This window comes from Nyctereutes procyonoides, unplaced genomic scaffold (assembly GCF_905146905.1).
Source record: "Nyctereutes procyonoides isolate TBG_1078 unplaced genomic scaffold, NYPRO_anot_genome, whole genome shotgun sequence".
In the NCBI taxonomy this organism is placed as follows: Eukaryota; Metazoa; Chordata; class Mammalia; order Carnivora; family Canidae; genus Nyctereutes; species Nyctereutes procyonoides.
This window is the reverse complement of record NW_026575146.1, coordinates 48151439-48175108: the sequence shown is the minus strand read 5'-3', so window position 1 is coordinate 48175108 and position 23670 is coordinate 48151439. Positions and strand designations below refer to the sequence as shown.

Sequence of the window (23670 nt, the reverse complement as noted above, 5' to 3'; positions counted from 1 at the left end):
AGAGAAATTTCTGTTAGTCTTATCAGGTGACCAGGAATTTAAGCCCCTACTCTCTGTGTTGATTTTTTTTTCATTTATTTATAAGTAAATCTTAGGTTCAGAAACATAAGTCTGATGGTCTGCCAGCTTTAAAATTGGTCATTTTAGAATCCCCCATATGTTTTACAGGGGTTCAGATACCAAAGAGGTAGAAGTCATCATTGTCATCATCACTATCAAAGCAAACACTCAAATATTTACATGTATCAAAAAATTCTAAGAGTTTTACATCTATTACTTAATGTAATCTTCAAGACCCCTTTTATGATACAGGGGGTATCTATTGTTATTCTTCATTTATATGTGAAAGAAACTGAGGCACAGAAAATTTAAAGGATTTTGCAAAGCAGTCTTGTTCCAAAAATGCTTCCCTGGTGATGTAAAGGAGTTAAGCCAGCTTCCCCAAATCCTAAACTTGGGACACAGATCCACCATAGTCTTCCCAAACATGGCCATAGAGGTGACTCCTGCCCAAGCCTCTTCTTAAGTCATAAGAGATGATGAAATAGCTAGCTGAAATTTTCATTGGTTAATAATATTAAAAACTGCCAAAGAATCTCAGGATTCCTAAAGTTTTTGTTAGGTGAATGTCTACGCTTTGATATGACCATTAATAGAATATAAGTGCGGTTCTGTCACATGTTCACCTGGCAAGATGAATTTTAACTTTAGAGCAGGTAGTAGACTATAATGTTATTCCTAATCATTAACTTTCCTTCCTACAGAAGCATAAGGATGTCTCTCCAGCGTAAGGCCATGGAACTTGCAGAACCTGCCATGGGTGGAGTATACTTCCTCTCCAAGATCAGTGGGCTTGGCCATGTGACTTACTTTGGCTGATGAAATGCAAATGTAAGTAAGTGGCTTATTCCAGCTCAAGGCGGAAGCTCTAAGAACCATTATCGGATCATACCGGCTTTTTTACTCCTTTCTTCTGCCCCAAGTGTAGCCTATCCCAGCCAGTTGTTGCTCCTTTAGCCTGCATCCAAGAATGAGGAAGGCTCTTGGAGCCAAAGCTGACCCTCATCAACTCATAACACGAGTGAGAACTACACCTTTGTCATTGAAAGCCACAGACACTAGGGATTTTTGCTTACAGGAGCATACCGTAGTGAAAGGTGATTGATAGAGAACAGGACCTAAAAATGACACTTTAAATGCTCGAAGATGCCGCCGAGCATCCCCAAACTACGTGAGGTTCTGCAAGCCACCCTGGGCTCCCCACTGTATTGAGAAAAACATAATTCTGTATTAAGGATAAAGCAACTGGACAAGGGTAAAGGGGCTGTAGGAAATAGAATTAGAACAAAGAACACATCAGAGAAGCAGAGTGACTAAGCAAAAGCCATCAACAAAGAAGGAAGGGCATAAATAATAAAGGAACACTATCAGTCAGTAACAAAGCATCACGTACAAACTGTACCAGCAGCAATGGGGAGGGGAAGGGCAATGAGGAGAGCGCAAATCAGCATCCAGATGCCAAAGGGCTGCCTGAAAGATATCAAATAAAGACAAGACACATTAAAAATAATTTAGACAAAGAGACAGAGACCAGACAGTGGTGAGGGGAACTGTGAATGGTTTTGTCATAAGAGAAAAAAAGAAAAAGTTTGATTCAAACATTGTTTCTCCTTGGGGGAAAGAGCCAACAACATGCTTTCTTCTTGATATAATTTAAAGGACCTAGTTAAGATCCCTGCACTTCCTGGGACACTGCTACTTCTTTCAGATCTCTCTCTTCCTTCTCCCTCCCTCAAGCCCAGTAAACATATTTATTCTGGTCCCTTCTTTCTCTGCTGGGCCTTGTGAAGCCACGCCATGAGGTTCTAGTGTTTCATATTGGCAAAGCATAAGGAATATTAGATAATTTTAAGACCAACATGTATTAGAAACAGGCATTATGTACGTGGCCTGTCTTACGAGAGATTAGAACAGATGGCTATCTTTGTGGTGTGATTGCAGAGGGATTCTTTTTCCTCCCATACCAATTATTTTGCCATCTGAAATAAGAGCACTAAAGACTGCTTTCTTCACCTTAGATTTTAACATTTTAGGAGTCAGCACACTGGTTCATGGCGCATCCCTACCACATTGTGATCAGGTTGCACTGCTGCCGTAAGGTAAGTGCAGGGAGGCAGCACTTTTTCTGTGGGAAGCACCCCATTACAGTTGGGGGCAGCCCTCTCCAGATTCCATTGCCCCCTGAGAGGGGCCACAAGCAGGGCCCTCTGCCCACCAGCCTTGCACTCTGGACCCTCACTACTCAAACTGTGCTCTGGGGGCCAGCAGCATTAGCATCACCTGAGAACATGTTAGAAGGTCCTCCCACCCCCTAGGTCATTGAATCAGAGTCTGCATCTTTACAGGAACCCCAGATCATGTGCACATGAAAGTGTAAGAACTGCTGCTATAATTCCCACTCTTCCCCCCAAAGTCGGTGTATTGTGCCGTTGAGGTATGTTGCAATGAAAATACAAGTTGAGGCTCTCAGGTAGAGAATGCCAGAAATTTAGCTCTAACATTTATTAGTTACGTGACCTACGGCAAGTCACTTGATTTCTTAAGCCTCAGTCTCTGCCTCTATACATTGGGTGTAATAATCCCTGTCTCAGAGAATTACTACAAAGGTCAAATGAAGTAAAATATGGAAACTATAGAGTAAATATTGATAGGTGTTTACTCCCTTGCTTGCTGGCCAAGGGCAGGTTTTGCTGACAGTTACGTGCCCAGGGGTGAGAAGCAGGATACAGATGTTTTGAGAAAACTGAAGCAGAGAAAAGACCCAGTCAGGATATTGGTCATGGCGAGACATTGGTTTACCCTGAATGTTCTTATTTGGCCCTCTGTGCTCTCTACTCCTTGTATTTTAAAAAAGCAGACATGTACTCAGAAAGGAGTTGGATAGGTAGGAGTTGTGGCACACAAGGACTTACTTCCAGAACTTCCTGCCCCACGGCATGCTAATTATTTAGCAAATGTGCATAATTTAACAACTACACAGCTAAGTCTCTCAGAGTCACTGATTTTCATTCCCATCCCAGCATCCACAAGAAAATATAGTCCCAAGTATATTTCCCTCCGCATATATTAAAGCTTCCCAACATGACATCTATAAAGGAATTACTGTACTGTATACAAATCATCTGTAGACAATAGATTTTTCACTAAAAAAAAAATCATGTTAGGTTTCAGGACAGCTGGTGTTCTATAAACCTGAAATTTTTATTGATACAGAATTTCAAGCCTAGATTAACGTTGAGCTCCATTTCTCTATATTTTCCTCCAGTAATGTTTAGCTGTTTCACTTTTTCCCCAGTGTGAATTATTTAAATTCTTCTTCTTCTGGAAAAATCGGAAAACACAGGCAACCCAGGACCTCTATCCACAGACCAATGTGTCTGATGCATCTTCACCTCTGTGCACACTGACCTTAGCAACCACAGGGCCTCCTCACGCCATGGGTATACGACATGTTGGTCCAGAAATATACGTGTTTCTTTGTGAGAGTCTTTTTGAAGGAGAATTCCACTTATGCAGCATTAAACTACACTAAGCTAAAATGACTCCTTATTGCATCAATGCGGGATGCATTTAGGTCTCTGGACAGTTAATAAATATGATCCAAATAGGGAAATAGTGGGGGTATGCTTGGGGGAAGAAGAATGAAAGAGAGAATTTGACAGAATTATACCTCCTCCGTAGCAGGGCAAGATCTCGTGCTATAGGCAATTAAACTTTCTTCCCTTCATTACCTAGAACTTGCAGCTTGAATCAACATAAGCAGCTTCCAGTCACCTGTTGCCCCATTACAGCACGTGAGATGATGCCCACAGGCCTTCCAACAATCCTTACATCTCAGGTGCCTCCTTGCCATCATAAGTGATACTTGGGTGTCCAGCACCTGTGGAGTTCAGCACGTTTCCACCAATGACATATCCATTAACCTGACACTTGCAAACTGTTTCTCAAAACCCATCACACGAAAACTCCAAAGCTTAATAGATTTGCTCTCCTGTGTTTCCTGGAACAGCTTCAGCACAAATGTGTTTCATCTCTGGATATTTTCCACTTGAAAAAGTGTCTGTATGGGCCATTTTCTTGTATGGAGATGAATCCAAACCATCAAACTCTCAATGAATACTTCAAACTATCTTTTGAAAGTGCAAACCAATTTTTAGTTCATACAGATACCACTGGAAGCAAGAGCTAAGGAATCAGAAGACAGATCCTACACACCCAGCATTGCCATTTGCTGGCTGTGTGTGCTTGGGCAAGGCTACATTTCACCTCTCTGGCCTTGTCCTTCTCATCTGTGATGTAGATATAATAACATATGCCCTACACAAGGTTGACCAAGTGAAACCACAAAGGTAAAAGAAGCTATGAAATGCAAAATCATGTCTTGAAGTACCACACCAGGCAACTAGTAAACACTATTGCTGATTGCTTCTTGAGGCTCAATCCTTTTGAAATAGAGGAAGTAGGGAAAAAAGAGGAAGTGGCCTCTCTGGTCAGATTCTACTTCATTGTTTCAAATAAGAGCCATAATTGGTGTAGTACAATTTGGGTTATGATGATCTTAATCTAGCAGCAAGGCAGCTTCAGATTATTTGCTCAGATCCATACTTGACTGTTAACCATGTTCTATGGAACAAGTACACCTTTCTGAACCACCTGGGTCTTGAAACTTGGTGGATTTCATCCAGAAATCAATTTGGAATGATTTATCAAGAAACTTAAGACTATTTATCTTTTTTAAAAAAGAATATATTTTTTGTTCCAATAATTACTATTTTAAGGACACTATTCTACATAAGATAAAAAGATTTTAGCTACAGAGATGTTTGTGCCAGTGTAATTAACAAGAGCAAAAAATAGGAGGGATGATCAAAATGTTTAACCATCATAAATCTTCTTTACTCACTGTATGCTATGATTTAAGATGCTGATTTGGATTATAATTCAATAACATAGGGAAATAGTTGATCAAAATGTTAAGTAAAATAAAAATTAGGATACTGAAGTGCATGAATATTCTATCTTGATTCTATGCACAGAAAAGAAAGACTACTTGCCAAACTATTGCCAACAGTCACGCTGGAATGAAAGTGGGTAAATTTCAGGGTACCAGGTGCTTCACTCTTGAGAGTCTGACTCTTGATTCTGGCTCAGGTCATGATCTCAGGGTAGTGAGATGGAGGCCCAAGGCAGGCTCCATGCTGGGTGTGGAGCCTGCATTAGATTCTCCCTCTACTCCTTTGTTCCCCCTCCAAAAAAAAGTAGGTAATTTTCATTTTTAGTTTTTATTTCCTTTAATGTTTATGGTTCATTTTCCAGCTTTCCTCTATTTCTCAAATTTGCTTTAACATTTAACTTATTATTTTGTAAATAAATGAAACCTGACACATAAGACCATGAGGCTGAAATTGATAAAAATAAAAATCTAAAGTCATCTGTTTCAATGTTACAAGATCTGTGCTCCCACAGTAGTTTCAAAGTAAAGGTCTGCATTAAAATAACTGACAGTTTCGGGATCCCTGGGTGGCGCAGCGGTTTAGCGCCTGCCTTTGGCCCACGGCACGATCCTGGAGATCTGGGATCGAATCCCACGTCGGGCTCCCGGTGCATGGAGCCTGCTTCTCCCTCTGCCTGTGTCTCTGCCTCCCTCTCTCACTGTGTGCCTATCATAAGTAAATAAAAATTAATATAAAAAATAAATAAATAAAATAACTGACAGTTTCAAAGCAAGAAATCACTAACAAAAGACTATGGCTAAACACATGGAATCCTGATTCCTGTTTCCACACACCACGCCCTGAAGTGACGGGGCAGGGTATGTCCAGTGTGACATAGAGATCAGAGTAGCTGATTATAAACTGTGCTGAAAGCAAAGCTCCAACGAAGGGGCCAGTAGTAATAAGCATGGCTCAGTGTTTATGAGATTCATCAAAGCTATGTAAATAGAGGCATCTGAAATCCTACGAGTGTGAACTGACTTTTACAGTGATGTTATGCTTGGTCAGAAGGCTATCTTGGCATGAAATAATTCCATAGAAGTGAGAAATACATTTGTCCTCCCATCAGGCTCACAGTGACCTAATACATTGGAAGGCTAATGAATTTTTCAAAGTATTTTAAAAGCCAGTTCTGGGATGGCATTTTGATCTGCATCCACCACAGTGAGTTTATGTCTGGATATTTCTTAGAGTGGAGCCAAGAGAGCTAGAGCTTCAGGCCAGAGTCCAGGGATATCCGCCAGGAAGCAAGCACACGATCAGTTACAGACCAATGTAGTTGCTTTGTTCCGTACATGGCTTTATTATGTTAGAATCTTACAAAGCAAACTCACAATTAAATAACAGAAGAAATATTCAGCTAGACCATAAAATGTTCCTTCCCATTTATCTTTTCCTATAACTATATGCATTTCCTAAGACCATGCTTTCAGTTGCCTATGATCTAGAAAGAAGGAAAACCAGAGTTCTCCCAATACTTGGTAAATACTCAAAAGATAAAATCTGAATCAAATTTTAAGCTTGTGTTAATTCATAAAAAAAACTGAAGTACGAGGGATCCCTGGGTGGCGCAGCGGTTTGGCGCCTGTCTTTGGCCTGGGGCGCGATCCTGGAGACCCGGGATCGAATCCCACGTCGGGCTCCCGGTGCATGGAGCCTGCTTCTCCCTCTGCCTGTGTCTCTGCCTCTCTCTCTCTCTCTCTCTCTCTCTCTCTCTCTGTGACTATCATAAAAAAATTTAAAAAAAACTAAAAAACTGAAGTACTGTTCACTTTTCCCTGAAAGAATCCAGCCCTCCAAAAGGCAATAGCTCTGAGAGTCCATTTTCACAATAGCTGCCAAAGGGTGAGAGAATCCTACCTGGTATTTGGGTCGGGAGATGCCCCACGCAAACCAAGCAAGGCTGCTAAGGGCCAGGGGGCAGATGGAAGTGTTAAAGCAGCAGAGATGTAATAACGTACAACATGATGACTACAGCTAACACTGCCATGCCATATATAGAAAAGTTGTTAAGAGAGTAAATCCTAAGAGTTCTCATCATAAGAATAAATCTTCTCCCTTTATTCTTTTTTCTTTTTATTGTATCTATAAAAGAAAATGGTATCAGTCGAACCTATTGTGGTAATCCTCTTACAATATAGTAAATCAAAGCTCATGCTGTATGACTTAAATGTATACAGTGATGTATGACAATTATTTCTCAGTAAAAATGGGGGAAAAAGAAACAGAGAGTTTGGTTGGCCAAAGAGCAACTTGTCCCCTTGCCTCCCTAGAGAAGGGTCCAGGGACACTGCCTTCCCTTGGAGCAGACAGTATGTCCCTTTCAGACATACCCACGGCAAGGGAGCAGATGATCTGTGCACCTGCTGTGACACTTCTGTCTTTCCGGAGCCAGGTGCTGATCTGGCCAGCACCACCGGCCACTTGTTGGGGAAAATGTCTATGACGAGTGCAAAGGTGAACAAAACACTTCTACATTGAGGATGAACTTCTGCTTTTTCTCTTTTTTTACATTTTGGGGAGCAAGACACAAGCATGCAGATTTCTCTTTTGCACCTTCAATTAATTGATTGATAATGTTCACAACAAAACAATTGGACCTTACTGAATTGATGGGCATCTTCTTCTTCTTTTTTTTTTTTTGACAAAAGCCACTTATTCTAAAAGTCCTGTTTTATGTTTTTGTTTTATTCTTTTTATTATGAGAGAAAGAAATGCTCTCTGGGAATGGCAACTCTCCCACAAAAACCTTTCAAATAATTGAAAGTCTATCAGCCACCCTTCCCTTTTGAACTGTTCTTAGGGAATTTCTTTACAGGCTCATGGTCACTGCTGCAACTTTTTTGTGGAGTCCAGAACCAGAATTAATTCTCAACTCAGGATGGGAGCAGGGAGCAGGATTTCTCGTACATTCTACATGCCACAAGCCTATTTCTGCCTCCTCACATCAGGCTCACATTTTTAGCACCATCGCCCTCCCTCCTGACTCATGATCACTTGTTATAAAAACCATGACATTTCACATATCTGGCTTCCCTTAAGAACGAGGTCTCCTGTGCAAGCACTTTTCTGGACAAAGCTTACCCTCCATGTGACAATTCCTTTCTATTTTTTTCTGTTTTAATTAATCTAAATTAGAAATTTTTCTTTTCTTTTTTTTAAGATTTATTTATTTATTCATGATAGACAGAGAGAGAGAGGCAGAGAGAGAGAGAGAGAGAGAGGCAGAGACACAGGCAGAGGGAGAAGCAAGCTTCATGCCGGGAGCCCGACGCAGGACTTGATCCCGGGACTCCAGGATCACGCCCCGGGCCAAAGGCAGGTGCTAAACTGCTGAGCCACCCAGGGATCCCCTGAATTAGAAATTTTTCTGAAACTGCTTGCACACCCCCACCTTTGTCCTTAAACAGGACACTGTGCTTAATGGTCTTTCTTCTTTGATTATTCATGGTTATTACTGTGACCATCAACAATGTACTTTACGTCACTGATGTTACAGCCCCAGACACCGTGCAGATGCTTAGTACTATTAACCCTATCCCAGATGAAATGGTACTTAGCGAGGGCCTGGGTCTGCTTCTGATAGGTTCTGTTTGATTTTGGTTTTATTTGTGCAATTCCTCCATTGTAAGTTAGCAGAAATTACAGTCTTTGGCAACCTCTTCTTCCATCACCGTGCTTTGAGAAAAACAAGCTTGTGAATATTTTGTCGAAACACAAACTAAGTGATGATGATGATGATAGAGAGAGAAAGAGAGAGAGAGAGAAAGCTAACATTTGTGAATCTTTGCTATGTTTCCAGCATTGCTCTTGGGTGTTTTACACAAATAGGCTCACAAATAGGCTCAGGGATAGAGTTTGAGGGATTTTCCTATGAGGAAAGAACTAACTTTAAAGATATGCTTTCTTTTTTTAAAATTTATCTATTTGAGTATAGTTGATGCATAATGTTACATTAATTTCAGGTATACAACATAGTGATTCAACAGCTCTGTACATTATGCTGTGCCCACCACTAGCTACGCTTGTGAGATAGTTATGCATATGTCACCACACATCACTATTACAATACCACTGACCGTATACTCTGCTGCACCTTTTATTCTCATGACTTATTCATACCTTCACTGGAAACCTGTACCTCCCACTCCCCTTCGCCCATTTTGTCCATCCTTCCAACGCCCTTAACATCTGGCAACCATCAACTTATTGTCTGTATTTATAGGTCTGACTCTGCCTTTGGTTTGTTTATTCACTTGTTTTGTTTTTTGGTTCCCACACGAGGGAAATCATATAATATTTGTCTTTCTCAGACTGACCTGTTTCACTTAGCATAACACCCTTTAGGTCCATCCATGTTGTTGCAAATCGCACAATCTCATCTTTTTTATGGCTGCATCATATTCCTCTACACACACATCTTCTTTATGTATTCATAAAGATATGTTTTCAATAGTCAGTTTTGGCTGCCTAAGGGAAAGCTGCTCTTGCATAATTCTACCTTTCAAGGGACTTAAGGTTGGCTGAAGTCGCCAGATGAGTGAACTCCAGAAACAGGAAGTGCTGGGTCTACCACTCATTGCAACCTGGGTTTGGGAAGGACGTTCTTCTATGCCTCACCACTTCTCTCTGTGTTCCCCCCTCTAAAATCCTTTTCTCCTTCTTTTTTCTCCTAGCTTCCTTCCAATTCCACTTCTACCTCCCCTCTTTTCCTTCTTTTCCTTTCCTTCACTCCTATATGTCTTGAATATAACCAGCAGTTTCAGGGGTGTTGCTAAGCCTGAAGACTCAAGAACAAAAAGCAGACTTGGTACTACTGAGAACTGTGTCTGGACTCCAGCTCTTTTCCTCATTAGCTATGTCATTGGGGTGAGTCACCCCATTGTGTATGATCAATCGATCAATCAGGCAATCAATCAAACTAATCCTTAAGGCCTCCAGCAAGAGGCCTATGAAGAAATCTGCAAAACCAAAAGTTGTGCCAACAACCTTGACAGTAAGGGGCAATTTCAAACTTTCTTTTGAAATGTATTCTCTTCTTTAAAAATTCACTAAATTCCCACTATATTTCTGACCATTGTAAAAGCCAGTCACATGCCAATTTTCCAAATAGTTTATCAATCTTTTATATTCCTTTTGTATTGGTATAGAGAAATGTCTCCCAAATTGTTCAACCAAATCAGAGACAGCTGAGCAACATACTTTTCTCATAGCGGGTTCTCAATAATATTAGTTGATTACTCAGTTGTCCAGAGGGTTTTTAATATAAAGCTGGCAACACAAAGAAATAAACCTCTCTCAGGTCAAAGTGGACTTACCATCCAATCCTCCTATAAACCTGTCAAGTTGTTCACTTCTAATTTAAAGGGAATGAAGTGTTCCAGGAGATCAGGTGGGGAGAGGCGCTTAGGCTATTAGAAGAGAGTCCTGGAATTGGAGTCAGCTGATCTGGGAGCAAACTCTAGCTCTGCTTTTCTTCCTTTTTTAAAAATATTTTATTAAAAAAATATTTTATTTATTTATTTGAGACAGAGAGAAAAATAGTAACAGAGATAGCAAGAGAGAACACAAACAGGTAGAAGCAGGTAATGCAGGGCTTGATCCCAGGACCCTGAGATCATGACCTGAGCCAAAGGCAGACACTTAACTGACTGAGCCACCGGGCACCCCACTATCTCTGCTCTTCATTGGCAGTGGGAAGTGGGCAAACTTCCTGAGTTGCTAAGGCTATTTCCTCAACTGCAAAAGGAGAATAATACCTACCTCCCAAGACCATTGTTGACATTCAGTGAAAAAAAAATAAGCCAAAAAAACAGATCTCTTAGGTGGAAGACAGATATTCACCAAATTTTAGGCAAACTAAAAAAAAAAAATCTAACAATTAAGAATTGTCCCGGAGCACTTGGTTGGCTCAGTGACTGAGCGTCCACCTTCAGCTCAGGTCATGATCCCAGGGTCCTGAGATCAAGTCCCACATCAGGCTCACCAAAGGGAGCCTGCTTCTCCCTTTGCCTATTTCTCTGCCTCTCTCTATGTGTCTCTCATGAATAAATTTTTTAAAAATCTTAAAAAAAAGAATTAAGAATTATCCCTATATCTGTGAAATGTCAGTAGGGCTTCCTGGCTCTCTTGTCCACCAGTGATCCCTTTCATGTTTTTCGTACTATGGATACAGATCACGTTCTCATCTTAGGACATTAACACCTGCAACAGCCCTATAGAAAGGAGTGCTAATTTTGTTCTCATTTTATAGATGAGAAATCGAGACTCATCAAGGCTAAGTAACTAAGGCTGCCTGACCAGTAAATAAAACTGGCAAAATGAGGCTTTGAAATCAGGCATCTGGCTCCAGGGTCCACACCATTAGCCACCATGCCATACTGCATTTAGGGGAAAGAAGGGATGGGGAAGACAAGAGGATCTCCAAGCTTCCTCCAAATCCAAAAGTACTCTATGAAACTCTTCCCAAATCTTCCTACTTAGGCCTGGCAGCTTCTACCACGGGCTACATCCTGGGCTCCAGGCTCAGGTTACAGCAATGTGTGATTACTGCTGCTTCCCGGGAAGGCATCAGTCCTTAAGGATGAGAACAAATATACAGTTTTGATTGTGTTGATTGATGCCTGATTTCAACTACTTTTTTGAAGCTCTCACACAATATTTGCAATCACAAAAACAGCTAATTCCCAAAAGTGAGTACATAAACCCTGAATTACACTAGACCTGTTGCCAAAACATGTTCATGGTAATAAACATTACTGTAAAATGTATTTATTTATTCTTGCCAGGGTCTAAAAGAATAAGGTACTTGTAATTTAAAAAAAATACAAATTAAGCAAAAAATCACAGTAAAACAAGTTATAACAATGTAGAAACTAAGCAATAAAAATAGGAAAAACTTACTACAAAAACACTAGGCTAAGGGAGTAAGCATCAATATAGTTTTGAGCTTCCTGACAGCCAAAGCAAGAAGTGAAAAATAAAAATGCATGGAGCCAAAAATATGCAATTTTTCTGGACACCATCATTTCCAAAAGACTCTTGCATCATAGGCTAATAAGAGCACCTGGGTAAGTCTGGTCACATCCCTGAGAGTTAGATGAAGTGGAGGATCATGCTGGTCAGACAAGGAGTCTGCTTCTGGACAATGCACGGGTTTATCCCATGCATGAGGTCTGCAGTGTCAGGGTTGGGCAGAAATACTAATGAGACTAGTCTGGAATGCCTTGCACTTTTCCTCTCAAGGACTCTGAAAAGCCAACCTCTCTCATGAAATTAGTACTGGTCCAGAGGAAGCAGAATGAGCTGGGCAGACTTGGTGAGGTAGTTGGGATTGGGGAAGTATAATTTATAGTCTTTGAAGTACACAGAGGAGGATCTAAGGCACTAATAAACTCTGTATGCTGATCTACCCAATGTGATTTTGTAGAGGCTTTTAGTGGCCCATTCCTTTCCTTGCCTCTTTACAATCCATTCATGCTTTGATTCAACCAGTATTTGCAGATTCCAAACCATCATGCATAAAAACTAGCCTCATTAGTTTGTAGTAACATTTTGTATGAGGTACACACTTTGTGCAAAGTGCTGGATGGCCCTCGACCTTAATGTTTCTCCCCTCCTTCTAATAAAAGAACCTGGGTTTGTACATACTGTCGCCAGTCCCTCGTCAGATTCAAATCATGAGGAGTTTGCACCTGCCCATCCATTTATTAATTTGTTCTTTTTTAAATTCAAATTTAATTAGCCAACATATAGTACATCATTAGTTTCAGATGCAGAATTCAATAATTCTTCAGTTGTGTATATCACTTCTTAATTTTTATTGAGTCACTATAATGGGTTATGATTTGTGCAAGGCTCTTGCCCTATGTTTTCATGCATTCTAAAAACACTTTGCTCTTTTTGTGTCTAGCACAGGCATGGCTCACAATCCCAGGAAGCATCTGAAGCCTGTTGCAGCTCCAAAGCTTTAGATGCTAGAATAACAGGCCAGTGTGTTTGCTCCTTGTCTACCTCCTGGTCCCCATAAGCTGAGAGAATGTCCTCCCTCATCTCTCTCTAAGGAACAGGCTTAATTACTCCCTGACAGGAAATGAAGGAAAGAAGATCTGCATGCAGCAATTCATTAACTGCAAGCTCCAAACTGATAGCCTACTCTGTATCTTAATGGAGGTCATCACAGCATTGACAAAACCAAAGAGAATTTCTGTCTATTCTGCAACACCAAGTGTTGCTTTGCTATTCTTCATTTTGCAAGTACAAGTTGTGCAAAGTGAGAAAGATCTTTGTGGGCATGAAAAGAATCCCTCATCTGGTGACCCATGATGCTTATACCATCTGCTGCCCTGATCCCCTCGCCAAAGTGAATGATGCCATTCAGATTCATTTGGACACTGGCAAACCAAACAGAACAATCAAACAGAGCAACGGGTGAAAGGATCTCTAGGTGACATAATTGGAAGGCTCTTTGCACTTCATTAACAATAATACAGCATGATTAACTGCCAAAACAAACAACTTACTAACAATCAGGCATTGCACTGGGCCCTGATATAGGTGGTGAACAAAACCACACAGAGACCTGTTTTTTACTCTGATTCATCAAACAAACATGCCCAATAGAGATATAATGATAAGCTGAGGTAAATGATCTAAAGTCATTATCCAAAACCCAACTTATACCCATGAAGTGAAAGAGATGGAGTGGGAAGAGTTCTTTCAGCAAGACTTCCCTTCTTTACCTAACCTGAAGGAAAGGTAGGAGTTATTTATATCAGGTAGGAGGAGAAGCCCAAAGAAGCTGAGCAGCACACTGGGTCAGATCCCAGGATACTAAGTGCTCCTTTCCTAAGAGCAATAGAAGTGTCATGAGGTTTACAGAGGTGCAAAAGGTGCTTTCATAATTATCTCTCTGGCAGCAGTGGGAGAGTGGTTTACAGGAGACTGGTGAGCCCACCATTACAGTCATCCAGATGACTTAGTGATGCCTGGGATAAGGTGGGTGGGGATGGGGTGGAGGAGAAGGAAGTTTCCAGCTGGAGGAACCAGATGGATAGTAATGCCATTCGCTGAGGTAAGGAACTGCAGAAAATGACCAGCTTGGGACAAATGGAGGGAAGCAGCCACTGTTCCAGGCTCTGTGCTGAGGGCTGTAGATATAGTATTTCAGTTTTACAACAAACCTGCAAAGTGGGTATCAATATCCCATTTTTCAGATTAAAAACCCAAAGACCGTGTTATCAGGTTAGTTTTTTCAATCCAGATTTTGTGGGTCTGATTTTTCAGAGCAATCTAGTACCCAGTTTGCCTCCCAGGATCTTTTCAGGAGAAATGCTACCTTCTCCTGGAAACCAAAGCTCAAAGACACAGGGGTCAGCCAGAAATGGATTTGGCACATTGCCAGAGATTCTGAGTAGGCTACTTTAGGACTTGGGGCAGGGAAGCCATGTATGATTGTGCAGGTTGTGTACTGCACAAACCCAGAGGGTGCCAGTCATATCAAACTCAATGTGAATGCTGCCTCCTAAGTATGTCAGTCCTGCCCTTCCCTCATTTCTTTTCAAAGATGACTCCAAACTCTATGACTCTACCATAAACCCCAGGGTCCAAACAGAATCAGTGACCAAGGCAATATGCACTTCACTTCTCTGGTCCCCAGATGTTCTTTCCCTTTTCACAGCATTCATCCAGACCCAGGTAGTTCTCCCTCACCCTTTTGTCTGCTCAGCTAGCACTCCAGGGAGGAGTCAATGTACAAAGAGTGACACCTCCATCACCAAGCCACCATTGCTTATAGGAGCTCTGTAGACCAGCACACCAAACCCCAGACAAGGTTAATATCTGCCTAAGTAAGTGCTACAAAAGAAATAAGCAGGTTATACCATAGCTGTCATCTTTTTACCCAGTTAACATAAAATATTCCCAAGTCATTCATTCAACGGTGCCCTTGCTCACCTAATCACGTCCTCTAAGACCCAAGGTGCGATCTGAATGACAGTGACCACCAATTCTTAACCTTTGAAGCAGACCAATCCACTGTGAGATTTTACACCGAAAAAAGTCTGACTCTCCTCCGTGGACCCTGGGGCTGATAATTCACAGCTCCGGGTCTGAGAGCTGTAGATGTGAGAAATGGAGCTGACTCCAGGGCTAAAGCAAGCAAGGGCTCTTTTCTCCTTGGATTCCTGAGTCTCCTTCCTGCTCACCAGTGCTCTGGCAAAGTCTCAAGTGCACCAACCCTGGCTTATGATGGGGAGGGAGCTGATCCCGTGGGCTGTGATCAGAATGAGCTCAGCACCCCAGAGGAAACTGCTCTGACAGCAGCTCCATCTCCATCACTACTCCTCACCACAGCGGGCCCTTCAAAATATCTGCAACGGCCACTTTAAAGACGCTTTTTGTTGACATGTCCAACTTCTCATCTTGTAAAGGAATCAAGAGTATGTTCCTCCAACTTCCAATCAAGATGATGACTCTGCAAACACACTGCCGTGTTTCTCTTTCTTTTTAAAAGCCTCATCTCCTCTACAACTTAAATGTGGTTGTTCTTTTATGGTTCTGAATGTGCTTTCTGGGTCTTTATACCACGTACCACAGAATCTAAGTTGACATTTAGGTCACCCAGAATTTTTCTGCTCTACAACGCCATGTGCTGACTAATACCCACTGCAGAACAAAGCTCTTCACCTGCAGCTGTCTCTGCGGGAGGGACAGATGAGTTCCTCACACTGTAGTGGTGACCCTATCTCCACCCTGTCTTTGAAAACCGCATTCCTGAGACAGAGATGTGCCCTGGATCCTTCCAGTGGCAGCTGACACTACTCCATCCCCCAAGGCTGGCTAGTGATCTACATCTGAGGGCATGTGGACGGTAGTGACCCCCACCCACCCACCCATTAGCAGCTGCTTGAATTGCATCAGCTGCTGGGGTCCAGGCAGTGGGAGGGGCTCAGTAGCCAGGCTACCAAGTGTGGGGACCTTGGTTTCCCACCAGCCAGAGCCCCAGAACTCTGATTCTTCTTTTAATTTGTTTCTTCCCCCACCCACTGCCACCCCCAACAAAGTTCATTGGAATTTGGACCATTTACTGCCACCATGAGGTCATCTTGGCCTGAATGCTTTTCTGAGCTGACCACTATGACATGGTAGGACATTTCCCAAATTGCAGCCTAAGGCAGGGAGCCCTCATTCTCTCCCTCCCTCAATTTTTCTTATCATAGAAATGCTACAATTAAGAATAACTAAGACACCACCAAAGAAATGGCATAACTAAAAATGGAAAGCATAGCTAAAACTTCAGGATGAGCCTAGAACTATAGCATTTGATCTCTGCCCCTATTCCAGCTCTGAACGGGCAGGTGGAAGCAAAGCCAGGTGGGCACTAGCAGAAGAAAAAGAAAACGGGTTTTTATCCTCATTTCGAGTTCTAGCAGTGAGTGTACAGATCAGAAACATAGCTGAGTGCTCACATCAGGGGAATGCACCCAGGTAAAAAGCATCACTCTTTGATCAGCTCTCTACTGTCTCGGAGGTCGTGCTCTCCTACTGCTTGCTCGACTGTCCTGACAATTAACCTCACTGGGTTAATTTCCTATCTGTCATTCTGTATTTGTCAAGAAGGTGCCATTTCAGGAGACCACGCTCCCAGTAAGTGACCACTTTTCTTGCTGCCCTCCACCGTCAGCTAAGGTTTTTTTTTTACCAAGAAGATCTAAGCACCCAAGCATGTCCTAAGCAGGCAAAAGGCAGGCCCTCTAGAGAAGCATTTGAGTGCCAGGAGGGAGCGATCCTACTGAGGCCACACTCGGCGGTCTGCTTTTGCCATTTCTGATGAATATAGCATATTCTCAGGAAGGAAGGGTGTGTATTGGAAGGAGAGATTTAGGGGAAAGAGGGATGGAATTATGGCAGTGAATCTGCCTTAGTTTAAGGATCAGCAGAAGCAGACAGGGATGAAAGAGAATTGACAGCATGCTCCCCCAATTTCAACAGACATAAGCTCCAAACTACCTGATAAAATTCAAAAATGTCCCTTCCGCCTCAAAGATTTCTGATCAACACCAGGGCCTGGGGGTACCTATATGGCTCAATGGTTGAGCATCTAACTTTGGCTCAGGCCGTGATCCCAAGGGTCCTTGGATTCGGGGTCCTGGGATCGAGTCCTGCATCAGGCTCTCCGCAGGGAGTCTGCTTATCCCTCTGCCTATATCTCTGCCTCTCTCTCTCTCTCTCTCTCTCTCTCTCTCTCTGCGTGTGTGTGTGTCTCATGAATAAATAAATAAAATCTTAAAAAAAAAGAGGCCTGGCCTAGAATGGGAGAGCTTCTTCTCGCCTCACAATGACAGATGAATAATAAATGCTCCTAGTCAAAAGGAAAAAAGAAGCACTCTTTCTTCAAAGTTTTGATCACTGGAAGTTTTACCCATGATTAGTAGTTACTCCATTTTGCAACTTAAAATTTCTATAGTCTATTGGAATTAGCTAGTTCCAAAGATGGTGAGATTATGTTAGGACTTTGGAGAGGACATGGACTATTTCAAACTATTAAAAGATACACATCGTGACTACAAAATATCAAAGTGAGAAGTCAAGTAGGTAGGAAAGAAACCTGCCAGCTAGACTTTTCAAAGGTATCAGGCGGATAAGTCTATATTAACTTCTGATGGAAAACAGCTTAACCATAACACCTAAATTCTAACTAATTCTGGTCTAATCAGGCTTAAATAAAAGCCAGCATAATTTTCTTCTCCTTAAAATGTTTCCCAAAGTATTAGCCTGATATTTTTAATCGTACTCATTTACTATGAATATACTTCTCACAAATGAATGTCATAATAATTGACTTAATTTTTTCCTCCAAAACGAAGATTATCTATCCTCTAAAGCAAAAGGTTATCTACTACTAGAGTTAATGTAGTAAATTAAGTAAAAATTTTATTTACTTAGAAGATATCATTTGTCAGGGGAAATGTGACACCAAAAGACACCAAAACATCTTTTCTGTGGTTGAATATGAAAGACTAACTGTAATCTCTAGCAAGAAACCTATTCAAAGAAAAAGCAAAATTAGCAGTAATTGTTTTTCTGGCTAACACAGGAAACTAGGAGCAGTATTTCAAACAACCACTTCTTTTTCCTGTCTTTTTTTTTTTTTTAATGATGTAGAGCAAATTGCTCGTCTAATGAAGGGACTCGGTAAATAAACTTACCCATTACTTTCAACTGATTGCTCTGAAATAGGAGATTTTTCCATTCCAGCAATTGTTTTTCAGAAAGGAGGCAAATCTCTTGCTCACATCAGATACCACAATCTAAAGGTTTATTGCTAAAATACATGTTTCAGGAGTGGAACACAGGAACACAGGCATGATCTAAATCTGGATGTATCACTGATGGTCATTCACTTTTACCCACCAACAAAATAAGTAAATAAGTTGGTACAATGGACTTTCCTTTTTGACCATTTCTCACTCAATGTTAGGTTAAAAAAAAGAGAGAGAGAGAGAGAGAGCTTACCTACACTACCAGAAATGTATCCAATTTCTGAAATCACAATTTTCCTTCATATGCTCAAGTAAAACTATAAGGAGGTCAGCCATAAACACTGAAATGACCACATGACCACCAACTTTCTCAATTCTGAAATCACCACAAACATTTGACTCTCCGGGAGACTTAAGGTAGAAAACAAAACACTTACCTTAGCATTGATCAACTCTAATGGTCTTTTGAAAGACAGAGTTAAATCATTGTAAGATTCACACCTGAGTCTACACTTTGTTGTAAAATAAGCTACTGTGATAACCCTGCAAATATCCTGCCTTGTGATCAAGATGTCACCTTAATGCAGACTTTGTATTTTGTCTTCTATGAAGGTTTAAAGGTTAAAGGCATAATAAATTATGCATTTCCTCCTATGCCAGGCCCATGAAAGGTACTTTCACTGTTCATTAAAGATATTGCTTCTAAATGAGCAGAGGCTTTTTCCTAAGTATGGAAACAGAAACACTTCCATTATGTTTATTACTGCTCTGCTGGAAAGCCAAAACAGTTTGGAATTAGGAAGCTGCTAGAATCTGTTGTTCCAGAATGTGTAGCAACTGTCAATACACACAATAAAATTACAGTTCACTCTTTGGACAGCACATGGGCCAACATGCTGATCTCCTCACTGGAGAACAATAGTCTGGCAAACCGCATATCATCAGCAACAGTTGGGTCTTCTCCCTTCTGCCTCTGCCCAAATGACAGATCTGAACAGGGGACCGAGAGACAGGATTCACACTGGAGCATCCCTCACTCCTGCACTGGAGCAAGCTCATTGTGAGGGCCGCCCCGTGAACTGCGCATTCGCCCCACATACCTTTCCTAGCCAGCACTCTAACCTCTGCCTCACGCTTTGCCACCGCCTTCTGCTGAAGTATATAGTTCTAAGGGATCCTTCCTCCCCCACCCCTCCACCCCTTCACACTTACACCTACTGCATCTGCAGAGGGCTGGGCTCGTTTTGGAAAGGAGCACCACACCCATTAACCCTCCAGGCGTCAGAAGAAAATTGCAGGTTGGCTAGATCCCCTCCGACCTCAGGCCATAGAACCGAAGCTGGACACACAGAACCCAACTTCTGCCTGGCTGAGCACCCCCCGCTCAGCACTTCGCCTGCCTTTGGGGAAGGATTCGGGAGACAGGCTGCCAGCTGTATGGACCAGAGTTCCAGAGATTCTTTCCAGCGGATAGTCCGCACACACTGACAACTAAGTGGCAAAGTTGTTTCTTCCTTCTCTGCTGCAATGCCCTTTCCTCTTATCAGCGAGCGCGCGCACACACACACACACACACACACACACAGGCACACACGCACGCACACAGCCTTGTTCCGCCAACTTACCAGTTTAGATTTGGCGCGTTGCAAAAATTCTTCCATGTCTTCCCGAGAGGTTTGGGCGAGGGGTACCCAGCGGGGTGCGGAGGAGGATCTCCGCCCCGCGGAGAGAAGCCGGGTCTCGGGAAACTGGCCGGTGGGTGCGCAGGGACCGCTGCTCCCTCCTGCCGCTCAGAGGCGGCTGAGGCTGTGGCTGCGCCCTCGGCTGTCGCCTCCCAGGGCTCCCCGCCCCACCCCCGCGCCCCCGCCGCGGGCTCGGGGCGTCTGACTGCCCTAATAAGGAAAGTGGGTGTGACTCCCGGGAGCCCCAGGGCGCGCCCCGCGCGCGCACTGGCACGCGCCTGCGGGGCCGGGGCTCGGGGCCGGGCGCGAGGGCGGGGGCGTTGGGGGATGGCGAGGGGCTCCTCCGCCAATCGCTGGGCCCCGCTGCGGCCTCCTGACGTGGCGCGCCGAAAGATGCTGCAACCATGGACAGCGCCCAGAAGTGCGAGCCAAGTGCGAGGGGCTGCTGCATAGGGAGGCTCTGCCGCAGGCACCGCCGTCAGCCAGGGGAGGTGGGAAGGGGGAGCGGGGGGGGGGTCCCCAGGGAGGCCCCCTCCTCGGCCAGCGCCTCCCTGGCTGGCTGGCACGTTACAGAGAGCTCCAGCGGTCACTAAAGAGCTGGCTCTGCGGGCCTGGCCCGGGGATGCACTCAGCTAGATTGGGGGTGGGGGGCGGGGGGTTATTGCTGAGCTAAAAGCAGTACGACCTTGATGGAAAATAATCAGAAGAGCAGGCTGGGAGATTTTGCTAGGATGCATCGCTCCTCCTTACCCTCGAAACATATCCACCCAGCAACGGGCATCTGCAATTCACCCCGGCTAACTGCCCTTCTGTTGGCCCTGGGCTGAAGCATTAGCTACATCGCGTTCTGCAGTCCCCGTCCACTCTCTGACGTGCGTACTCTGGGGGAGATGGGGCAATAGAACTTTCCTACTGCATAAGGGTCTGTTTCTGCAAGACCCTCAGATAACTTCTATGCACATCAAAGTTAAGAGGTACTGTAACAAACACTTAAATTTATAACTATGGACCTAAATTTAAGCCACAGAGTTTTGTTGTGTGTATTCTCTAGCCTTATCAAATCCCAGGAACCTTGGGCTTTCTCTTACATCTGGGCTATAATACCCTGCCTGCCCTCTCACCAGCCTCACCAGCCCTCACCGTCTGGCTAACTCATGCTTCCTCTGGCAGCTTAGAGAAGTGGTCTCAAACCTTGAATGCATATTAAAATCATACTCTAACACCCAGGGGTTTGATAATACGGATTCCCAGGCTCTATCCCAGACCATTTGAATCAGAGGGGCCACAGCAACAGCCACAGTGTGAGAGGCCTCCAAGTGATTCTACTGGCAGCTCCGGTATGATCCTCTGGTTTGTAAACTTTAGCTTTATATCTGAACCACTCAGAGATTTATTAAAACACAAATTTTGGTGTCTCATCCCCGGGATTTCAGGCTTAATAGGTCTGACTTAAAAAAAAAAATAGGTCTGACTTAACAAGCCTGAGAATTTCCATTTTAAAAAGTCTCCCAGGGTTTACTGATGCAGCTAGAAATTATCTTCCACAGGAATCCCCCCAGATTTACTCCTCCTTTGCCATCCCTACACTGAGTCAGTGTCCCATCCCTATTCCCCTCTGGCAACCTATATTTTTTACTCTACCGTAACTTATTCAATTACTTGTCTATGTTCACCAGGCTGTCAGCTCCATCAGAACAAGGACTTTGCCTGTCATTCACTGATGAATCCCTAACACAAGTCGTGTCATATATAAATCCTCAATAAATGTACTTTAATGAAGAAATGTACATATGGAAGGTTTTTGGTTCTGTGTGTGTGTGATTATCCAATTATTTTTTATTCAGGAGGATCTGATGAAAAAACGTCAGCAGAGTCTACAGATCTGATTAAAGGAGAGTGATAGGAATATTAAGTTCTGGTTTACATTCAAGTGATGAGCTGTGTGGAAGCTGCAGATTCTATCTGTTTCTTTGCTGACTTAAGTAATTTAAAACCATCCAGGTAAAACAAGTGTTTTATCAGCCTTTAAATCAGTGAAGTTGATCACAATTCAGGTAACATTGCTGAGAAAAATTCCCCAGAATTTATTGCCTCTGACTCTGTCAAGGAATTTAGTGACAATCATAGGACAGTTTTATTCCTTTGACTTCTGATTTTAAACATTCTGAGTAAGTATTATATAGCCTTGAGATTAAAAAAAAATCTTGTTGGGTTTAAATTATAACATCAAAGAGTTTTTCCTCCACCAATGAGGTCCCTCCAACAGTTCACCAAAATTTCTCTCTTCCAGGAGGACTTCCTGAATTAGAGACCACAAACTCAATGCCTTAGAGTAATTTCAATTTTTTTCTTACAGTTGTACAGGTCAAAAGCCTGACACAGATCTCCCCAGGCTAAAACAAAGGTTTTATGTCAACCAAGCTCCATTCTGCTGCACTCCATTCTAGAGGCTCTAGGACAGAATCTTTTTTTTCTTTTTTGCCTTCCCCAGTTTCTAGAAGCTGCCCCCATTCCTTGATTAGAGATACTTTCCTCTATCTTCAAAGCAAAAAACGCTGCATCTTTCTGACTATTTTTCTTCCATAGCCACCTTTCCCTCTGACTCTCTCCCTCTACCTCCCTGATCCTCTTTTTAGGGACCCTTGTTATTACATTGGAACTATTTGGATGAACAAGGGTAATCTCCCTGTTTTAAGGTCAATGGATTAGCAACTTTATTTCTCCTTTGCCATATAACCTAACATATTCACAAGTTTTAAGGATTAGGGTGAAGGCATCTTTGGGAAGTCATAATCTATATACCATGTAACCCACATCCCAAGTTATTTCGTGGCTATCAGCTTTCAATCCTCAGTCTCTTATCATTTCACAGAAGCCAGAAATCTATGCCTTTAACTAATTCTAATTATAAATTGTCAACCCTGGCTGCATAGTGCCTGGGGTCTTTGAAAAAGACCAGCCTCATCTCCAGAAAACCTAAATTGAGTGGTCTTGGGAGAAGTCCAAGCATTAATATTTTTTAAAATCTCATCAGATAATTCTCTGTATACACTGGGTGTTATACTATATGTTGGCAAATTGAGCTTCAATAAAAACAAATGGAAAAAAAAGATAATTCTCTGTATAGTCACAGTTGAGAACCACTGCTGATGCTAGGTAAATTCACCTTCCCTCATAATCCAGGTACAAAATATGGAGTCCACTTTGATTTGTAACTTTCCCCTACCCCTTTGTGGCCAAATAGTTCCCACATCCAATGTCCTCCACCTATGAAAAGGCCTCCATAAAATTCCTTCCTTCTGATCCAAGTGCTGTCAGCATAATTCAAGTATTTGCATCTGAACCTAGAGTCTACCCCTCTTCTCAATCACATCTTTTGCTCTTGTCAATAAAACAATCCTTTCCTCTACTCATCTTTTCATTCTCAGGTTTCTTGACTCCTGGACTCTTCTCACTGAGACCCCTATCTGAGATCTCTTTATTTTGTAATTAATTCTCTTGAGTAGATTCGTAAAGTGGTTATTATGGACTAAATTGTGTCTCCCAAGATTCATATGTCAAAGCTCTAACTCCCAATGTCATGGAATTAGGATGTGAGGCCTTTGGGAGGCAATTAGGTTTAGATGAGGTCATAAGGGTAGAGCCCCCAAGATGGGATTGGTGTTCTTATAA

At 42.6% G+C, this 23670-nt stretch overlaps 1 protein-coding gene across 5 annotated transcripts in view; it reads right to left on the bottom strand.

The window, feature by feature from the left end:
• Positions 1-20111, bottom strand: part of PRUNE2 (prune homolog 2 with BCH domain) — a 257435-nt gene extending 237324 nt beyond the window's left edge. For all 5 annotated transcript variants that reach the window (XM_055311153.1, XM_055311154.1, XM_055311155.1 and 2 more), the window contains exon 1: positions 19942-20111. In XM_055311153.1, the coding sequence (XP_055167128.1) occupies positions 19942-19977 (36 nt within the window). In that variant the 5' untranslated portion in view covers positions 19978-20111. The remainder of the gene's footprint in view (positions 1-19941) is intronic.
• Between the last annotated feature and the right edge of the window lie 3559 nt (positions 20112-23670).